Source organism: Malania oleifera, chromosome 3 (assembly GCF_029873635.1).
Source record: "Malania oleifera isolate guangnan ecotype guangnan chromosome 3, ASM2987363v1, whole genome shotgun sequence".
NCBI classification, from domain to species: domain Eukaryota; kingdom Viridiplantae; phylum Streptophyta; class Magnoliopsida; order Santalales; family Ximeniaceae; genus Malania; species Malania oleifera.
In genome coordinates this window covers 98816564-98838515 of record NC_080419.1, presented here as the reverse complement: position 1 = coordinate 98838515, position 21952 = coordinate 98816564, and the positions used below count along the sequence as shown (strand labels likewise).

The 21952-nt window shown below is 38.1% G+C and overlaps 1 protein-coding gene across 4 annotated transcripts in view; it reads left to right on the top strand.

Annotated features, from left to right (window-relative positions):
* Positions 1 to 1279: 1279 nt before the first annotated feature.
* The window catches only part of LOC131151899 (protein TIFY 8), a 29309-nt gene continuing 8636 nt past the window's right edge, over positions 1280 to 21952 (top strand). For 3 of the 4 annotated variants that reach the window (XR_009135796.1, XM_058103371.1, XM_058103372.1), the window contains exons 1-4: positions 1280 to 1886; positions 2684 to 2874; positions 2979 to 3451; positions 3561 to 3648. Coding sequence is in view for 2 of the 4 variants with exons in the window: in XM_058103371.1 (XP_057959354.1) it covers positions 1631 to 1886; positions 2684 to 2874; positions 2979 to 3451; positions 3561 to 3648 (1008 nt within the window). In the remaining 2 variants the exon portion in view is untranslated. The remainder of the gene's footprint in view (positions 1887 to 2683; positions 2875 to 2978; positions 3452 to 3560; positions 3649 to 21952) is intronic. The other variant, XR_009135795.1, reaches the window with a different exon arrangement.

Sequence of the window (21952 nt, the reverse complement as noted above, 5' to 3'; positions counted from 1 at the left end):
ATATTTAGTAATTTAAAAATAAAATGTGTTTTTCTTAAGACACGATGCTCTGGCATTCAGAAATCATTTCAATGAGTAAAGTATGAAAATTTATGTTAGAGGTCTTAAATTCAAATCTTGAAAGATATGAGAGGAGGTATAATAGAAGGTGAGCTACTTTTTGCTGTGTAGCTTTTGCTGACTTGAGCCTCCAATTGAACAAAAAATAAAATAAATAAAGGATACCCGGTAAATATTTGAGGTTTTCCAATAAAATGTCACGAGACTAAAATTTGAAATTGCATGGATTCAAATGAAGATGTAATAAAAGTTGTATCAAATTTGGTTCAGTTTTATGCGAGTTCATGTTTAATGCTTGAAAGCCAAATTATGCTTGCAAGAAAGAATCTTTTATGTCACAAGTTGAGAGCTTACTAATTTAGATAAAACTCCATAAAAATGTTAAGTATATGTTTTCAAAATTCATATTCTATAGTTTCAAGTAATATGACAATGTTTTAAAATGCAAAATAATGTTATTTTTTATGTCAGATTAATGCGTATTGGTCATCCTTTGTGGGGTATGGTAATAAATATATCAAAAGGTGGGGAATGTATTTTATATATACATATTTACTATAAATATGTTTTTTATATTATGAAAAAAGTCACCTTTTAATTTTTAAAATTTACATCTAACACATCTAGTAAAGGGAAGAGTCGGCTTCCAAGCTATAATCTCTCTCACCCTTTTTTTTGAGAAGATTACGAGAAGATGGCTTGGATATTTTCTTAAAACACTACACAATATCAAATAATTTTGAATTTAAAATGAATAAGAAGTAGAAAATGAAGAAGAAAAAATTGAATGAAAAAAAAGAACATAAAATATACTAGCCATGGGCCCTACGTCAATTTTTTTTTTAATTTTTTAAAAAATTATAAAGAAAATAATAATAAAGAATCAAATACTATAAGGACATTTTGAGATAATTGTAAATAGTTATAAGGGTCTTTTGAAATAATTATGAGCAGTTATAGGGATAAATCTGACATAATTATAAGAATATTTTGAAAAAGTTATTGGGAGTTAAAGAAGTATTTTAAAATAATTATTAGTAAAGGTAAGAATAAATTTAATATTTTTGAAAGATAACGAAAATGCCCTTTATAATAATAATAGTATTGCAAAAATTTCATTATACCCATTTGTTTTATTTATTTAAAAAAATTTTAAATCATCTTATCATAAAGAAGAGCGTATAAAATAAAAGCATTCCTCAGTGGCCCCTCCCCTCCCATTGCAAAAATACATTAGCCAAAATTGATAGAGAACCGCAGAGCATACGGATACAGAACTACAGCCACTTTCACAGCACTCAACCAGAGGGAGAGAGAGGCCATTAAATGGTAAGAGTGAAAGCGAGAAGCTTTTGCTTTTTAATGCCTCTCTCTCTTCAGAAAAGCTTGATTGTCTCTCTTTCTTTCTCACCCATCTTTTATCTTTTCTGAAAATCGTGCTTTCTTTTTCTCCCCTTCTTTTTTCCTCTCTCTGCTGTCTTCGTCTCTCTCGGTTTTCTCTGTAGTTTTCCTCTTGTGGGAGGGGGTGGAGGAGGCAGTGAGCTATGCAGCATGAGTTGCGAATGGTGAAATGGCCGTGCTGCCGATGGCTATGATGGCTCAGAGTAAGAGCAATGTTAACACCAGCGCCGAAGTGAACCCTGTTTTTCACGATTTTCTAGGCATGAGCTGCGCCTCCGATGCGCCTGTCGCTGCACCCCCCAAGACCGCCGGCTGCGGCGCCGATTTCCGACTCTCTGAGGCTTCTCCCTCTGCTTCGGCCTCTGTTGGGGTTTCCTCCGGCGCCGGCCGCGGCCCCATCTCCACCACTTCTGATCTGGGTTCCGGTAATTTCACTCCATCTGTGTGTGTGTGTGTGCGCGCGCGCGCGCGCGTTCTGCTCTGCTTTTGGTATTGTTTTGAATATCTTCTTCCTTTACCCAGCCGAATGGGTACTTTAGTTCTTTTGTTACATACTCTAGTTATATGTACCTTTTGATTTTTTCTGTGTATTCTGTGCGCGTGGCTGCTGTTGACATATCAATTTGATGATGTAAAGAACTCTCTCGCACTCTCTGGTGTGGTGGGTACTCTTTGTATGGAGCAGTTAAGTGAGGTCGTTGATGGGGTTGGCCCCTTTTGTGTTCTCTCTCTCTCTCTCTCTCTCTCTCTCTCTCTCTCTCTTGTTTTTGGTTGAGTTCTCTTTCGATGGCTCCGATTTGTAATCGTTTATCGTTTTTTTTGTGTCGGACATATTTCTCTGTTGTTATGTTGCTAGTGTGCTTCTCTGGTAGATTTTTGATCTTGTATTTGGATGTACGCTAGTTTTCTTCCCTTGATGGTGGTTCCTCTTGGGGAAATATCTCAGTTAAATCATAAATGTTTCTTTTATGGGTAATTTATTATTTTTCTATTAATTTCCTTGTTACGGCGGGCCAGGAAAATTTCTGTAGCATTAATCCTCTAATTCATCTCATGGCGATTTTATGTATGCCTTTTTTTAAGGGTGTGCAACTCTTGAGGCTTACTTGTTGTACTTGCATTGTTGAAACTGCATTATTTTTAGGAGTGCCTAAGTTTTTCTGGATGGTGCCTTTTAAAGTCAAACTGAAACCTTGATACTTGTTCTTATCAATTTTGGTAGAGAGACAGGTTGGAAATCATTTGGAGGGGGTTCCTTTTTATGGGCTAAGGAGTGATCTTTCTGGGCATGAGGTTAGTAACAGATTTACGGGAAGTAAGCGGAGCAATTCGGATTCTACCTTTATGGGATCATCTAGAGATGGGTTTCCACAAATGGCATCAGACTCACTTGAGAGCTCACATTTGATGAAGGTTCCACTTAACACTTTTCTTTTTCCTGGATATCCCATCTTTTTTATGTGACTGAAAATCAGCTATCTGTATTGTCTGATGTTGTTAGTCTTGTTCAAATTCAGATGCTTAAAAATGGAGCAGGGGGGGAGCGGCCTAGAAGGTCCGCAGATGAGGAGCTCCTGTTTAGTGTGCAGCCACTGAGGCCAACTTCTGCCTCTCTTATATTGCAGCCACCCACTTGTGGTAGATCTGATGCCAATCTTTCCAAATGGGAGCGATCAGCAGCATTGAATGTGGGTCCCACAACACAGTATCCTCCACGAACAAGTCATTTTGCACCTTTTGTGCATCAGGTCCCTTCAAACCGATTCAGGGATGCCAATGCAGGTCCTTCCATAATTTCTCGATCGGCAGCTGATGAAGGATCAAGAACTGGAATTAAAGGGTCTGGAATTTTAAGTTCCATCAAAGCGTGCACTGGAGCCTCTGTGTCTGCCTCTGCCTCTGAGAGAAACCTATCTGTGCTGCCTGCAAGTGGCAGCAGGCCAAAGCCTGGAACTCATGCTTCTGAACCAGAATCTTCCACCCCCCCAATGTTAGTTCATAATACAAATTTAAAATTGGATTTTTTTTGTATCCATTTTTCATTTTATGGAACAAAGGGCTATTTAATGGTGGTAGATATTTGTCTTTTGTGGTGGCAGTCGACATGGATTAACATCTGTCAGTCGGCAGATGACTATATTTTATGGCGGTCAAGCTCATGTTTTTGATGATGTCCACCCAAATAAGGTTTGCTTTCTGGTTTTCTGAGTTCATACTTGGGATAGCTGTTGTAACATCATCAGTTTGCACTCTCTGATTTTCATATGCTTATAGAGCATGTTGAATGAATGAGTGCTCTGCTAACAGAAGAATTATTTTTGCTTAAAATCAACTCGGTTGAATCAATTCCTCAATCACCCGAAGTTTTTGATATCTGTTGAATTGCAGCAGCAATTTGTTTTAATCTATTCTGAAGGGAGATATCTTTACCATTTGCATCACATTGGCTGTAATTAAACCCTTATTCTGACATTTGTATTTGTTTGTATTTAGTCTTTGACTGGGGAGAATATTATGAATATGCCCCATGTATTGTTATAGGAACATATGATTATATCATTGTCTGTTTTGAGCTTTATTTATTGTACCTTTTAAATTTAATTATTGAAATTATTTATGGTTTATTTGTTTCAATGTTCTCATCCCAAATCCCCAGGATCTGGTTGATGAGCCTTCTCACAACCTGGCTATACCTCTCTATCCAGGACCATCATCACAGGTTATCAAGATTTTTTATTGCCTTGATCCATATTCTTGCTGTTTGGCCTTAAAGTTCCCCTTGTTATCCACGAGTAGCGGTCACTCCTCCTAGTGTAGCCATTTACTCATTGCATATGGCTTTGATGCATTGTGGGCTTCGATGATGCAAATTCATCACATTTTGGATTTTAAAGATTTTTGGATGATTTTTTTTTTTTTTTGGGGACTTCACCCTGTTTCAACAGCATTTTATAGCAGTATTTTATTTGGCGGTGATGTAGTAGATTCTAAGGTTATATAAATCAGGAAAGAGGCATCTTAGTAGTATTTAGGTTTTCTTATTTTATTTGCTTGATTTCGAAGAAGATTAGGTGAAAATGCAAAAATGCAAGTTAAGGCTGCGTACTATAGACTCGTTGAGGTCCGCCCCTTCCCTGGACCCTGCATATGTGGTTGCTTTGTGCATGAGTGTGTGCTTTTTTTTTTTGGTGGTTTTTTATTAGGTCGATAAATATGTGATTGTAACATGTTTCCAATGGGAGTGAGATTATGACTTCAATTTGGGTTTTAGGGTTTATCCCTTTGTGTGAAGACTTCAGATCCTGCATCAACTTGGCATCAGAGCCAGAGCCTAGTGCTGTACCACCACCATTGTCTCCCCACCATCGATCCTCCCTCAATGACAGCACCATCTTTGTCTGTTACCCCACCACCAGTGCACATTGCTTCAAGCCAGCAACCTGCCAGAGTTTTCCCTTGCTTGTAGGAGTCAGAGACCCTGAAACCTTTGGAAATAGACGTGGACAGGTGCATGCATATCTGCACAGATGGATACTTTCAAGTGACACCAGTTGGAATGATTGCCTTGCAACCATGACAGCCTCCCTCAACCTCCAGACCATTGTTGGAGCTCCGCAGACCTTTTCTGGTCCCATTCTTCTTCCTCATTGAATAATGAGTGTCTCCATTTCCTTTCCACCTTTGAAGGCAACCAACCATCAATGAACTTGTCATCACCCTGCGAGTATCTTTCCTTCTACCTTTGCCTCTCTGGCATCACCTATCTGCACCATCACCATTGCAGAGGTCTTCTTGAACCCTCCCCGTCTCTTTCATGATCTGCCCTAGAGCCATTGCCTGGATCCCCTTTTCAGCCTCAGGCCCACATAACCTGACCATTCATCTGCTCAAGTCTTTACATGCCTGACCCATTTTCTTCATTTAAGCTTGATTCCTGGCCCACAACTCAGGCTCATATCCAGATAAGTCTAAAGTTCAAATCACCCCCACCTTTGGCTCACTTTTTAACCCGACCCATCTGTGTGTCATGCCTAGATCACCTAGCCTGTTTCACCAAGCTTCCACTCCTTTGCATCACCCTCTCAAGTCAGTTACAGTGAAATAAAGAACAAAACCATGTTGACCAAGGACCAATTCGAGCCCATTAATCAATAGATGCTTTGATTGAAGATTTGGATAGATGTCCATGTCCTTGTACAATGGAATACTTTGGATCTACAATATTGCAAGAATGAGTCTGGGGACGTGAATGTTAAAATGATATATGTAATAGTATGCTTGGATATGTTGATAGAGGAGTAAGGAATTGAGAGTGCGCTCATGGTACCATTGGCCCAACTGTAATTCAGGCTGAGTGAACTACTCCAAATTTCATTGAGCCAAGCAATCAAGTGGATATTGTTGAAGCTCATGATATGGTCGATAGAAAATTTTTTATTGTGGGAAAAAAGGAGAGGTGTGTGAAATTGCTTGGCGAGCTAGTGTTGAAACCATAGCTGTAACCATTTGCATTAGTAACAGGACCTTAGGGCATACAGCCCCTGCCAAAATTGGCATCTAATCCTGAAGAATCCATGAGCTTGAAAAAGTAGAAATCACAAAGATTAAGCCATTTGTGGATGGTAAATTTGTTGAGTTCAAAGTTGAAGCATTAATTGTGTTGTGTTTGTGGAATTTGTCATTCCGAATAAATTTGTCCTCAATAACTCTCCTTAGTTGCATTCCTATTTATTTTGAAGCCTGCAGATTATATCTTCTGGTAACAAGTTTGATTGGTTCTTTGATTCTTCATCATTTAAAGTTGCATTTTTCACCAGCTGGGGGAGAATTGTGCAATGTGAGCTTTGATGAAGCAAATCATCAGGTTTGGGATTTTAAAGATTTTTGTGCAATCTTGTAATTTATTGGTTTTTTTTTTCTAGCATTTTATATTAGTATTTTTTAGTTAATGATCCTCTAGATATTAGAGTTTTATTCATTAGGAAAGAGGTATCCTAGAAGTGTTTAGGTTTCCCTATTTATTTGCTTGATTCCAAGATTATTAGGCCTATAAATATGTGATTGTAATATGTTTTCAATTTGCATGAAATTATGAATTTAATTAGTTTAGGGGTCGTCCCTTTGTGTGAAGGCATTAGGTCTTGCATTGGGCTTATTGTACCTTAAAATAGATCCTATCATTGTTTGTTCTGAACTGTACGTTATTGTGCCTTTCAAATTTAATCATCCAAAGTGTTTATGGCTTACTTACCCTATAATGCTGTCATCCCAAATCCTTAGGATTGTTAGTAAGCCCTTCATCCCCACTTGGCTTTATGCCTTTATCCAATGCCAGCCGTCATCATAGGTTATCATGATTTTTCATTGCCTTGGTCCTTTTTCTTGTTGTTAAGTCGTCATCTTCCATTTGTTTTGCGGCTTATGCCCCAAATTGTACCACACACTCCTTAAATAGTGTAGCCATCCGCTCATTGAGAGCTTTGTGGTTATAATCATTTCTTATTCAATGTTTTGATGTATTTTCAACAACAACAACAATAACAAGCCTCAAATCCCACTACATTGGGTCAACTATATGAATCCTTTTTTGCCAATTCATGCGATTGATGACATTATCTTCGACTAATATAAGTGCTATTGAATCCTTCCTTACTACCTCATTCCAAGTTATTTTAGGTTTTCCCCTTCCTCTTATAGTACCATTTACAATGACTAACTCACTCGTACTCACTAGTGCACTACTTGGCTTACCTTTCAAATGCCCAAACCAACTAAGCCGCCATTCCTGTATCTTATCTTCTACTAGTGCTACGTCTAACTTATTGCAAATATGTTCATTCCGTAATGTATCCTTAATGCTATACCACTCATCCTTTGTATAAGACTATCCGTATCCTCCCAAATTGTTTTTTAAGGTTTTCAATTAATACTAGTTGGGGAGCATACGCCTTAATGACTTTTATTGTATTGTCACTCATCCTTTATAACATTTCCATTTATTGAATTAAACTCCTAGGTTTTTCATAGTATAAAATGTGGCTAGCCTCATGGTCTTCTTATTGATTAATACTCTCTTTTGGGGTACTCAACAAACAACCAACACTCCAAAGCACATCTCCACTTCATGTATGCTAAATTCCATGAGCAACATCCCCTTCAATTTCTTCCTCATTATGCACAATTGATAGAAGATGTCTAAAAATTCACTTTAAACCTTCTATTGGTTGCCAAGTTTTGTTCCTTACTTATTCTTAATATTTATATAATTAAATTATATTTTTAGTGTTTTAGTTTTATCTTTACTTTTACTCCCTTATGTGTCTAATTTTGCCAACTTAAATTTTTGTTGATGCAGACTGACATTGGCAGAGCCATATCTTTCTTTGTCATCTGCTGTGTCAATTTTGTGGGATGGTCGTAGGGATGAACTTCATCATCATTGAACCATTCTGCTTGAAACCCAGATTCTCCTTTCAACATTGCATCTCAGCCTGTAACCTATCGTGAAATTAAATTTCAACCATTGTGGAGCCCATCACCCATGTCACATTCAACCCAGAATCTTACCCTTTTGATCTCTCTCTCTCTCTCTCTCTCTCATAACCAAGAGTGTCAGCCTGAACCCTACCTTCACCCACACCCAGATTCTTGAAGTGCCTCTGATCCTTTTTTCAAACCTTTACCGCTCTGAAGTTTCGTTATTCTGGAATTTTTCAACCAAGCTCATGAATCTCCTGGGTGTCAAGAGGGGGGCAACCAAGTTATTATTGACAAAAAGCTTATATTTGAGGAAAAAAAGGAGAATTTTGTCATTATGGTGAGAATCAACTGTCATCACAGCTTCATCCCTCCTGAACATTGGTTGTTGAGGGAGTTGGACATATTTTTGCTCTCAAAAACATCAAGCCCTTGGGCAAAGACTTTTAGTCCTCCAACCACTTTGTTATGGTACAGTTGAGAGCAAATACCACTGAACAATATTTATCATTGGAGAAGATTCCAGTAAAGGGAGCAGCTCAATGATTTGTGAAGGGAGGTGACTGAGCGGAAGAAGTTTTGGGAAGCTACAATGGAGTGGAGGTAAGAAACCCCAAATACTCTAATCAAAAGCTATATTACCTTGATTGCAGCTCTACAAATGTGGGCAAGGGTCATAGGCTTAAAATTTAGTCGGTCTTTTCAAGGATTGAACCTCCGCCTTGCTGGCAATGGATTGATGTGGTTGATTGGAAAAGGATAAGCTCTGGGAAAGGTTTGTTTGATGAGGATGCTGGTTTCAAGCAGGAAGATTTTTTTTTTTTTTCTGTTTGTGGAAATTATTCAAAGAAGAGATATGGAAGGGGTGGATTATCTTAATACTGAGTGTTTAAAGTCCAAAGTTGGGAGGGCCTACAAGCTAGTTCGATCCAAGGACAACTAAGTTTTCAAGGAAGGACGGGGGAAGCTTCATGGGCAGACAATAGGGGGCTGGTAGGGACTTATAGAGGTTTAAGGTCTTGGCAGGCTGCATCTGCCATCTCATTAGGCTGGCCATTTTCCTATCTAGGTATCCCTCTTGGAGGCAGCCCTAATTTCCTGGCCTTTTGGAACCTTGTCATTGAGAGGATAGGTAGGAGGTTGGAGGAGTGAAAGAGGGCATACTTATCTCTAGAAGGTCAAATTACTCTCATTAATGCCTCCCTTTCCAACATGCCCATTAGTGCCTACAAGTGTTGCTATGGTTCTTGAGAGGTTGATGAGTGCCTTTTTTTGGATTGGTTTTTGAGGAGAATTAGAGAGACCACCTCTTAGTTGGGAGAATGTAAGATCCAAATTTGAAGGGGAACTAGACATTGCAATGTGGTACCTAAAAGCATCTCTATATTTGGAAACTATTTGTTGAGTTTTCTGTTAGAAGTTAATTCCCTATCGCACAAATTGATGAAAAGTAACTTTAGGGTTGCATCAGAATAGGTGGGATAGGAAATGGCATTGTTTCTCATGCTACCTCCGAGTTTGTTTCCTAGTTGCTTGTTTGTTCTTTTGTTTTAGATTGGGTAATGGTAATAGGGTTCGGTTTTGGGAGGATGCTTGGGCTGATGAGAGATTGTTGGAGATGATGCTGCCTCGCCTTTTAAAGATTCCTTCTATTCATAATGCACCCATCAACTCTTCCTTTTCTTTGGAGGGGAGCTCTCTTTTTTGGTTTTGCATTTTCTCATATGGAAGGAGTGTGGAACACATTGTTTAACATTGACACTTTTCCAAAAGTAAACTTCAAATTCAATTTCACCATTGTGAAGTGCTTGAGTGCTATGGGTATTGTCAAGCATGATCATGGCTTTAAATAAAGGCCGCGACCGTTACGTAATGCCGTTACGCGACGGTTTTTTGGGTCACCGATACCTTTACACACCACGAAATCAGTGGGAAGAAAAATCACGGCCTTAGCGGCCATTACGAGCCGCGACCGTTACATAAAGGCCGCTACGGCCGTTATGTAACCGCTGCAAGATTGTTACACCAAAAAAAATATTTTTTTTTTTACCTTTTCTTCTCACTTTTTCTCTCTCTTTCATATATCATTCTCAATATACCAAGTGGCAAGAGGGGGAAAAGATTATGATGAGGATGACAATGATACAAAATTTACTATTTCTTTAAATACTCACAATAGATGCATTAATTAACAATTTCAAAATACTAACTTGTTAGGAAAATATTTTTTTTTGATAATATTAGTAATGTGATATTTATGTTCTTTACTTTTCAACTTCAACCTTCTTTCTTTTCAGGCAATTTTATATTTATATTATTCATATGTCTTATGTGTCTAATAGATTAATGGAGTGTATAATGTATTTTGTTTTATTAATTAATTTAGCACACATAAGAAATTTATCAAAGATAAGAACAATGAGAAGTATAAATACGCGCACACGCGCGCGCGCGCACACACACACACACAATTTTCTATCAATGGTGGTTTAAAACAAATGTAAACTTGTTGGCCTTACCAAATAACTTAATTACTCGAACGAAAGGATCCAAAATACACTAAAACTCTTTCTAAGAATGGCTAAAAGCTTAAAACATGCAAGTACACTAATATGCACAAGGTTGTGCGTGCTTCAAAAAAATTCACAGCCGTTACACCCGCTTCTCATTATGTAACATCCGCTACTCCCGCTTCCCGTTACACCCGTTACCGTTACGTTATGCTACCCGTCACCGCAATTTAAAACCATGAGCATGACTGCTTTAGGACCTTTAAAAGTAGGGTACGCCTTGAACCACTTTTTGTAATAGTAGACATGCCCATAAATGCTGGAGTCTGCCCACCACCTCTCAACACTTTAGACCATGCTAATGTAATCATTGCTAGACTCCTTAAAGGCATTGGTTTGAAGACTAGGTCTGCTTTTTCTAAATTTCCAAATTTGAGCAATATACTCTCTTTTTCCATAATTAAAACAAAATTATTGTTTTGTTTGTTGTCGTTAAAAGGAGGTACATGGTTCTTTTTCTTTTGATTAGGATTGCCCCATTTTTTTGGCGAGGTCTACCATAATTTTTCATGTTCTTCTTTCTAGGCTTCAATTGAGCATTTGTAGACAAATGATCAATGGCAAAGATTTTGAAACCTTCTTGCTGAGGCTATAAGTGACTTTGAGAAGACTAAGGTAAAAAGGTACCTTTTTTTTTTTTGCCATGTCTTGAAGTGGGCTTCGTTGGAATGAAAGGGCTTGCTGAGATTTGGAACATTTTGAGTAGATTTTTTAAGTAAAGGCTCCATCTTTGAATCTCCTTAAAATTGTTGTTGAAATGTACAATAAATGAAAAAAAATGACAAAGAGAATAGACTAAAACATAAATCCAATTAGGCTGAGTGCGAAAATCTGGCTTTCTTTAAGGAGATTTAAGCCCTTTGTAGTTTAGGTTTAGGTCTTGAACTGATGCAGCAATCAACAATTGACTTGACTCCCCTAGGATACAACAATGTGGTTGAATCATATGACACACCAAATCCAATTCTGAAAAAAATGGAAGAGTTTAAAGTGACACCTTTCTTTGAAAACTGAAGTCTCTAGGACTTTGATTATACGGAGAATTTTTTTAAATTTGCGATGCAAATAGGTGGAATAGAAGAAAAATTCATAATAAAGACTACATCTCAGATTAGTGTTTGGAAACCTTCTTTGACTCAAGTAACTACGAATTCTGCAAAAAAATGAAGAGATTACTCCTGTGAATTTCGGTTGAGAAAATAATACAATTTCTAGGCACAATAGCAACAAAATCCTTCAATCAGGACCTGTTCTGGCACTGTTTCAGAATGGTGACAGCATATTTGTGCTAGCCTCTCATGCCTTTAGCAGCGATAGAGGGACTGCTAGGCACCGCAGGGTCAAATCCTCAAAACCAAGCCTCCAAATCCTCACAATCCTACCTGATTTGGAGCTGAGCTCTGGAGAGAAATCTTCTCAAAGAAAAATACGAAAAACTTCCTGGAAAAGTGGCTAAAGCCTAAAGGCTTCTATTTATACTAACACCATGGCTTTTAAGAGAAGCCATCCAAGGCTTCTGGGAGATGCCAACTCCAATTTTGCACATAAGTTCATAACCCCATCAAAAATCTACTTATCTTCTAAAGCCCCAACAGAAATAGATCCCATCACAAAAGTACCCCCTGAAAATTACAAAATGACACTGAAAAACTAATTCCTAATTTACCAAAATAAACCCTAAAATTCAGAAATTATAGAAATACCCTACCACCCATGAATAACAACATTTGATATAAACAGAAAATTAAATAATGACTGCAGAATTTCATCATTCCCCCCTTCTTAGAAAGGATGTGAGTTGTCATCTTGGTAGGGGTGTACAAAAATTACCGAAAAACTAAAAACCGGACCGAAACCATAAACGGTTCGGTTTTTTGGTTTTCGGTTTCAGTTGTGGTTTCCAAAAATAAAAATGTTCAGTTTCAGTTTTATGTTGAAACCGAACCGAAAAAAACCGAAAAACCGATTTATATAATATAGATATATATATATAAATATATATATAATATGGCTAGTAAAAATATAGCATGCAATATAGCCATATAGCCACTATAGAAAATAAAAATGCTCAATAAAATTTTAAGAACTTTATGAAAAATAAAGGTTATTTTTGTTAAAAGTGGCCAACAGATTTTATTTTGTTAAAATTATGAGTCCCTATAAAAAATTAAAATGCTCAATAAATTTTCAACAACTTTATGAAAAATAAAGGTTATTTTTTTTTTTGTAAAAAAAATTGGTTTAAAACCAAAAAACCGCAACTGAACTGCCACATTTTTGGTTTTCAATTAAAGCATAATTTTGGTTCAGTTTCAGTTTCGGTTCGGAAATCCCAAAACCGAAAATTTCGGTTCGATTTTTGGTTCTGGCCAAAACTGAACTGCACCGAACCGTGTACAGTCCTACATCTTGGCTGCCTGACACGTGTTGGAGCCAATCTTCATAAATACCTCCTTGCTAATCCATGAATTCTCATATTAGGTCTGCCAGCTCATTTTACCAAGAATTTGAAATAAATTCCAGCCCTAGTCTTCTCCTCGCACATGTACAACGGCCTCAATTTTTTTCTGCCTCGCCAAAAGTAGCTTTGGTGAACTTCTTGCAATGGGTACAAGTCAGGCACGTCAAAGATTGGTGATTCATCCAAGACATGAGGGAGTTCAACTTCATAGGCATTTTCACCAAATTTGCACAAACTTTGCATGGACCAACCTTTTGGCTTTTCTACTTGTGGTAAGGTTCTACTTGAAACCTCTCTTTCCAAAGGAAAACCATCACCCAGTCCCCAACTTGATACTTATTGAACCGCCTATGTTGATTAGCAGCTTCATTGAGTAGTTGGTTCATACTTTCAAGCCTCCTTCAGACTCTTTCTTGGACCTCTTTTACATTTTCAGGTGAAGCTATAGCATCATCACTGGGCCTTGGCTGGTTTAGAGACATCCACAAGGTTAACAACATGATTTAGGTTTCTACCATACACCACCTGAAAAGGGCTTCGATCCTTATATCTGTTAGTGGTGGTTTATATGCAAATTCAGCTTGTGTTAAGGTCAAATCCCATTGCCAAATGTCGTCCTTTGCAAGGCACCACAATAAATTCACCAAACTTCTGTTCAAACCTATTCAGTTTGCCCATCTGTTTGATGGTGGTGGGCTTGCACTGCAATTTCGTAGCCAATAATTCCATAAGGTCTTCCAAAAATGATTGAGGAACTTTATGTCTCAATCTGATGTGATAGTCTTTGGTACCCTTGTAATCTGACCACTTTTCTTGAAAGAAAAGAGTTACTACATTGGTTGCATCCAATATTTCTTGCATGCGATAAAGTGAGCCATTTTGAAAACAGGCCCTCAACTACAAACATGCAGTCAACACCTCTAGTTGTTTGGAGCAATCTGAGAACAAAATCTATGCTAACATCAACTCATGGGGCTGAAGGTATTTGTGAAGGATTGTAGAGATCTGTATTCTACCACTTCCCCTTTGAAACTTGTCAAGTGCGACACGGATCAACATGCTTATACACATCTTGTCACATAGAAGGCCAAACGTATCTCTCAGCCACTTTATTTTAGTGTCTTATCCCTGCCAAAATGATCACCTAAACGTCCCCCATGCGATTCAGATATCAAGTATTTTCTCATTGAACCTTCGGGAATGCATAGCTTAACACTCTTGAAAAAATACTCATCTTTCACCACGAATTCTGCACACACATCAATCCCTAGGTACAAATATCTCAAGAATTTTTAAAAAATGAGGGTCTTGTTTGCATTGTTCCTTGATCAGCTTCAACCCAGCAACACTACTAGACATAGCTTTTAGCAAATATGCCCTTCTACTCAATGCATCTGCCACCTTATTTGGCAAGTCAGCCTTATGTCTCAATGTGGAAGTGTACTCCTGTAAGAATGTCACCCATTTAGCAAGCCTTTGACTTTGCTTCTTTTGGTAGAGAGATCTCAAGGTCTTGTGGTCCAAATTTAGAATAAATTCCCTTTGAATAAAGAAATGCGTAGAATTTCAATGCCTGAACAATAGCATAAAACTTCAGGTCATAACTAGAGTAGTTTTGTTGTGCCATGTTTAGTTTCTTGCTGAAGTAAGCCACTGGTCTTCCTTCTTGACTTAAAACAGTCCAATTCCAATCTTTGATGCATCATAGTCAATGTCAAAGAGCTTATCAAAGTCTTGTAAGGCCAAAATCAGTGCTTGGGTCATCATCTTCTTTATTTCCTCAAAGTTTCCTTCAGCCTCCAAAGTCCATTTGAACTTCCCTTCTTTGAGACACATAATGATGGGAGTTATATTCTCCTTGGGCGGCCTTGGCAATATGATAGAGGCACAATTCATGATGGTATCAAGAATAATTATTCATTTTTTGTGAAAGATGGCGAGGAAGAAGAAGCTTGTGCTGAAACTAGGAAGGATAATGATGTTAAGAGGTGAGAAAATGGTTGTTCACTTGCTCTCTTAATTGAAGGATTTCGGTCTAAAAAACAGGTCCCACTACCATGATATTGTTTGCTTTGGGGAGTGGCTACCCCTTACGGTTTTAAAAAGCGTCGCAATGGGGAAGAGGCCCCAACCCATATGTGATGCCCTCTCCCTTAGCCTTCCTAGCTGATGTGGGACAATTCCCTTACCCCTTGTTGGAGCTTGGTGGCATAACCATGGGCACACTCACCCCTCCTCACGAGGCTTCTTGTCCTCAACGTGTGGCCTTTGCACCGTTGGGGAAGGTTCCAGGTTCTGATACCAATTTGATGCAAATAGGGTATAGGCATAGAAGAAAAATTCAGAAATAAAGATTGATATTTCAGAATAGGGTTTTAACTACCTTCTTTGACTCTAACTAATAAATCCAGAAAATAATAAAGCGATTGCTGTTGTGAATTTCGGTTCAGAAAATACTAGGGAATTCACTCTGATGCTAGCAATACCTCTTGCAACTCCTCTGCTAGATTTTATATTTATATTTTACATTTTAACTTCCTTTCAAATTTCACTTATTTGAACAAATTATTAATGTTTGAAGCTCAATGTTTGGGAGATTACCTCAGCTTGTATTGTGCTGGATCACATTTCACACTCTTGTACCTTATCTGTATGAAAACATGTATCAACTGTATTACGAAAGGATAACAGGAATTTAAATGCATACCTCATTTTTAAGATTGTGCTTATTGTTGGAGAATGAATTAGATGAACCAAATTATTCACTACCCACGAGCTTGAGCATATGAAATTGATGGTAATTCGTTATCATATCTAAGCAGGTCCTGAGTTCAAACATTTTTCACCTCACCTCCAAAAATACCACCTGTTGGGCCCCATTCATTAAGGGACAGTTTGGGTTGCCGCTTGAAGGACGAGTGTTGAAGAATTGGTTAAATTAATAAGATTACTCGCCACCCACAAGCTTAGAATTTGGGTTTAATTACTCACAACCCACAAGCTCAGAATTTGGGTTTTGTGATAATGTCACATAAATGATGGCATTTCACTTGTAAAACTCAATTTTGAGTTCATAGTTCTTGGCAACACTAAAGTACATACAGTTGTTTTAAAATTGTTTATTGAAGTTGCATGCTAATTATTGGCTTATATAGTTTGTTTTTTGGATTTAAATCTTGGACTAGTGACCAACCTGGTGAAGCCGGTTGGTTGTATTGGTGGTTCAAACCGGTGGCTGAAATGGTGATGTCGGCATGACATTAGCTTATATCATTAGTTTGTGTGTGAGTGTTTAGATATTAAAATGATAATATTATACTCATCAAATGTAATATTGCAAGTATACTGGTCATAATCACCTATTAGCTAATTATAATAAAAATGTAATTACTAACGATAACTTAGATAAAATTTGAACTTCTCTATTCTTAAAATTTATTATATTATGTTATCATATTTATGAGTCAAACAAAATACTAACAGGCAGAAAGTGAAGAGCAACAAATCGTACTTGGTAAAACAAATAATCATAGTTGGCTCAGTGGTAACTCATGTTTGAGGTCTGTTGAGGTCATTGGTTTGTAATCTATCAGTATCCAAAATCCTTTCACAGTATTAAAATTTTTGTGCAGTGTGTGGGTTGACCCACTGGCTACCTCATACCCCAGTCCAGTCTGGTTCTAGCCGGTTCTGACCGGATTGTCCAGGTCAACCATGGTTAGTCATAAATCCGGTTTCAAGTTAATAATGGACTGCCCTGGTGATCGGAACCTGGTCAGATTGATCAGTCTGGTCTGGGTTTTAAAGCCATTGTTTGGCTGCTTTGAAAGGGAGCATTTTATTGCTCGTCGTAACTTGTAACATGCCCATTTTCAGGTATTGTGCTTTAAGGATTTATGCTCTGAGACATGTAGGATATATGTGGACATCTGCTATTGTGTTCACAACTTTGTTGCCCGAGTGGGGCAGCCCGGTGCACAAAGCTCCTGCGTATGTGGGGCCGGGGAAGTGGCAGACCACAATGGGTCTATAGTACGCCGCCTTACCTTGCATTTTTGCAAGAGGCTGTTTCCATGCCTCAAACCCCTGACCTCCAGGTCACACAGTGACAACCTTATCTTTGCGCCTAAGCTCCCCTTCAACTTTGTTGCCTGAGTGCTGCAAAAATATTTTCCTGGTGAGGTTACCTTCTCGGACACCATCATTTAGGAGTAGGGGGTCCAGCGCTTCAGCTTGCCTGACTGTAAATTTTTTAGAAAAACTTTATTAAGATAAAAGGTCAGCATACAGTGATGGTAAACATATAGATAGCCAAAAGTAGAGTCATGCTAGGAAACAAAGAAGTCGAGGTGGACAGTTGGTCTGCCACACATGAAAGTCCTGATGTGATGCATAGTTAGCCCATTTGTGACACCCTTGAATAGGAAGTAGGGAACAAAAATTGTTCATGAACTCTTGAAATGAGATTTCATATGTGCTAGGAATTTCGTAGCCAGATGGCGAAATTCCGTGACTTATCTGTTTGTGGAACCAAAAAGCTTCCTTAATGGGTAATGTATGATGGAAACATGAACAGTAATGTATCTCACCTCTCTCATCTTGGGGAGCATGACTCTACACTGGTGAGCATAGGTATGAATAGTAGTCGTGTGATGAAGTGTATGGATATGTATGTGTGTAGTGTTGCATTGCAAATTTTGTGCAAGAGACGCTGTACCAAACCAGCGCCACATGCCAACTGTGGTGAACAATAGCTGAAATTGTCACTTTTGAGCAAGGCTGTGACTTGACCAAACTGTTATAAATTTAATTTCTACTTTTCATTTTGCATGGTTTTCTGCATTGTCCTTCCAAAATTTATTTACTCTTTTGTAGGTTCAAGAAGGTGGAAATTTGATTTTCCATATGTATCTATGCATGTAACTGCCCTGGTTTATCCAGTGGCCCCTCATAGATGCATAGCATAGTTCTTTTGGAATTGCTTGATTTGGAATCTTTTACATTTTAATTCGTGAACTTTCATTCTTTTAACTGTCTGGCTGAGTAAATGTTTGCTGTCATTTTTGATATTATCTATGGACTGTAATCTGCCTATTCAGCTCTTTAATTAGTACCCAATTAGAAGCCTTAGCATTATGAACTGTAGTTACATCATGGTCTTAAAACCCGATCAGACTGGCCTAATATAATGTAGGATTCTGATCTGCCTATTCAGTTTTTTTTAGTTAGTATGCAATTAGAAGCTCAAAGTTATGAACTGTAGTTACATCATGGTTTTAAAACCCAGTGGACTGGCCCAGAACTTGTCACCTTGCTGGTCTGGTCATGGCCCCAGAACTGGAAATGGAATGAACCTTCACTGACCCAGCTGATCTGGTCAAAACCGTCCTAAACTGGACTAAATCGGTGTCAGCAGGAAGTCAACTTAGCTCTTTAACTGTAGGAAACAATGGGAGCTTGGGGCAGCTATAAGGAGTTCACCTCACAACCCAAAGTATTTTAGGCCTGTGCATTGCCAATGTTCCAATTGGATTTTTTTTGTTTTATTATCAAGCAAAAAATATATGTAATAATAATTAATAATTTAATATACAGACAAACTCATACTTACCAAGTGGAGTAAATTTATTAATTGATTCAAACACTTTTCTCTCTAGCTTCCAGTATTTGTTTGAGTCTTATTAATAATATTTAGTCGTAAATTTAAAAATATATTTTCTTTAAAAAGATACAAATGTTGTCCCGCATATGTTAGTAATTTTTTTTTTTTACATTATCTCAGATTGGTGTAGTTTAATTGTTGCCACACACACACACACACCATATAATATCATGCTGACATCACAAGTTCAACCTTGCTTTTAAATTGCGGTAGCAGGTAGCATAACGTAACAGTAATGGAAGCAGGAGTAGCGGATGTTACAGAACGGGAACGGGTGTAACAGTCGTGATTTTTTCTCAAGCACGCACAACCTTGTGCATATTAGTGTATTTGCATATTTTAAACTTCTAACCTTTTTTAGAAAGAGTTTTAGTGTATTTTGAATCTTTAGTTCAACTAACTAAGTTGTTTGGTAAGGGCAAGAAGTTTACATTTGCTTTAATCCACCATTGACAAAAACATTACCTGTGTGTATGCATTTATACTTCTCATTGTTCTTAAGTGTGATAAATTCTTATATGTGCGAACTTAATTAATAAAACAAAATACATTATACACTCCATTAATCTATTAGACATGTAAGACATATAAATAATGCAAATATACAATAACTAGAAAAGAAAGAAGGTTGAAGTTGAAAAATATAGAACATAAATGTCAAATTGCCAATATTATCAAAATAAAATATTTTCCTAACAAGTTAGTATTTTCAAATTGTTAATTAATGCATCTCTTGTGAGTATTTTTAAAAAATAGTAAATTTTGTATCATTTTTGTCCTTATTATAATCTTTTCCCCCTCTCGCCACAGTATATCGAGAATGATTTAGAAAACAAAAGTGAGAAGAAAAAATAAAAAATGAAATAATTTTTTTGGCGTAATAGTCCTGCAGCGGTTACTTAACGGATATAGCGGCCTTTACGTGACAGTTGCGGTCTGTATGAATTTTCTTCCCTCTGATTTTGCGGTGTATAACGGTATTGGGAACCCAAAAAACCATTATGTAACGGTGTTAGGTAACGGTCACGGCCGTTATTTAAAACCATGGGTTCAACCATCAATTTGATCCACAAGTTCAACCGGTTAGACTGACCAGTGCCTTTTCTGGGATGGACACTGGTCCAGATTTGTAAACTGTGAGTTACAACTGCACTTTCTACATCACATTGGTTAATAGTGTTGCCAAGTTAATGCCTTTCTCTCTCTCCTCTCTCTCACATGACACAATGTGAGGTGATTGGTGGTCATTGAAAGGAAGACATTCAACTTGGTTCTTGACAGTGAGTATGTCGATCTCCTCAAAATCAAAGAATATCAAAGGGTGTGGAAGATTTCTTGCTGCTAGGGAGGATTTTTGGGTTCTTAGAGAGGAAAGTCCCATGTCTTCCTCTTGTTTTCATTGTACGAGGAACAAGGATAAAAACTCGTTGCTTCAGCTCAAAGAGACAAGTTCAATGAATTCTAGCCCCAGTGGAGGTAAATGTTGGTGGATGGAGGAACATAGTCTTTGCATAGGGCTTTGGCTTGATGGGATGGCACAAAATCTCATGCAGTAGATCTGGAATTTGAGTGATTCCCATCTCGAAAGAGAAATCCAAGGTCTCTGCGCCGTGAAGGATGATGTCATTTGACTCACGAGTTGAGAATAGCAAAGGGTTTGCTTCTCTTGGAACAGCCTTGACGTCAATCCCTCTAGGGGTTGAGTGCACTTATCCCCACTGCCCTTGAGGCCCACACTTAAATGTTCCACAAATGCTTGACATGCAAGGGGCTGAGAAGGTGAGTGTTGATACATGCTCTTTTGTGAGTTTCATTAGGCTGGAAAGAAAGGAACAGCTGGTCTCACTTGACCTTTAAAAATTTTCTGGGCCAGGCCCCCTCAGGCCCAAAACCTTTATTGCTTCATTTATACAGGGGTGGGCCTTGTTTTGGGCTTAATGTTCAGTCTCTCATCCTTTCAGGCATCTCCCCTGGGATCCCTTGTCGGCCAATTGCTTCTCTTATTCCCAATCTTATGAAGGCCTAAGTTGTGCTGTAGAGATACTGGTCAGCTTTGGGAACCTCTGCTTGTGCTGGACTGGAGAAGGTCTGCAGGAACTTGTCATCAAGGCTGATAAGCCTCAGTAGAAAGACGATTGCCTGCATTTGGAGTCTAAAAAGTCGCAAGAGGAATAAGATTACCTGGCATTAGTTCCAGTCCCCAATGCACACAGATAAGACGTGCATGGTAGTCCCCTTCTCCTGGAATTGAGTTGTTAAAAGGGCTGGACACTGGCTGTGTTTGTTTCAAGGAGCATGTATTTGATTGGGTTCTCTATAAAATGAAGATGGTTAGTAAAGCTTTAGGAGTGTCCGGTGAAGGCTTCAAAAGTAGGGTCATGAGTCTTTTTGAACAAATGTAAATGAAAAAAAAGAGGAGAGAGGAAGGGGAATTCACTATTAAATAGCCCCTAAGCTGTAGCAGGAAGAAGGATGCTTATAGGTAACTCAAACGTTTGAAGTTTTCAGTGAATAGTGATTCATGACAAGCTTGGTGGGATAGACTTGGTGGAGGTTGGTGGCAGTTGGGGTCTTCCGATGATCCTATGTTGAGGAAACTGATATCATGGAATGTGAGGGGCGTTAATGACATATCAGGAAGGGCTTTAATTAAATCTTTTCCTGAGGAGTGGAGAGGAGATATTGCATGCTTGCAGGAAACTAAAGTTGAATCTGTGGATCGGTTTATGTTCAACAGCTTATGGGGGCATAAGATTTGCAGGCGGATTTTCCTTGAAGCTGCTGGAAATGCAGGGGGTATTCTTATTTTATGGAAGCATGAAGTGGTGGGAATTGTGGATCACTCTATAAATTCATCCTCTGTTTGCTGTTTCTTCAGGAACATGGAGGATGACTTCAAGTGGATTTTCACCAGTGTCCATCATGGTTTTAAATCGCGGTAGCGGGTAGCGTAACGTAACTGTAACAGGAAGCAGGAGTAGCGAATGTTACATAACGGGAAGCAGGTGTAACGGCCGTGAATTTTTTTGAAGCACGCACAACCTTGTGCATATTAGCGTACTTGCATGTTTTAAGCTTTTAGCCCTTCTTGAAAGTGTTTTAGTGTATTTTGGGTTCTTTAGTTCAAGTAACTAAGTTATTTGGTAAGGGCAACAAGCTTACATTTGTTTTAAACCACCATTGATAGAAAAATTACGTGCGCGCGCGTATTTATACTTCTCATTGTTCTTATCTGTGATAAATTCTTATGTGTGCTAAATTAATTAATAAAACAAAATACATTGTACACTCCATTAATCTATTAGATGCATAAGGCATACG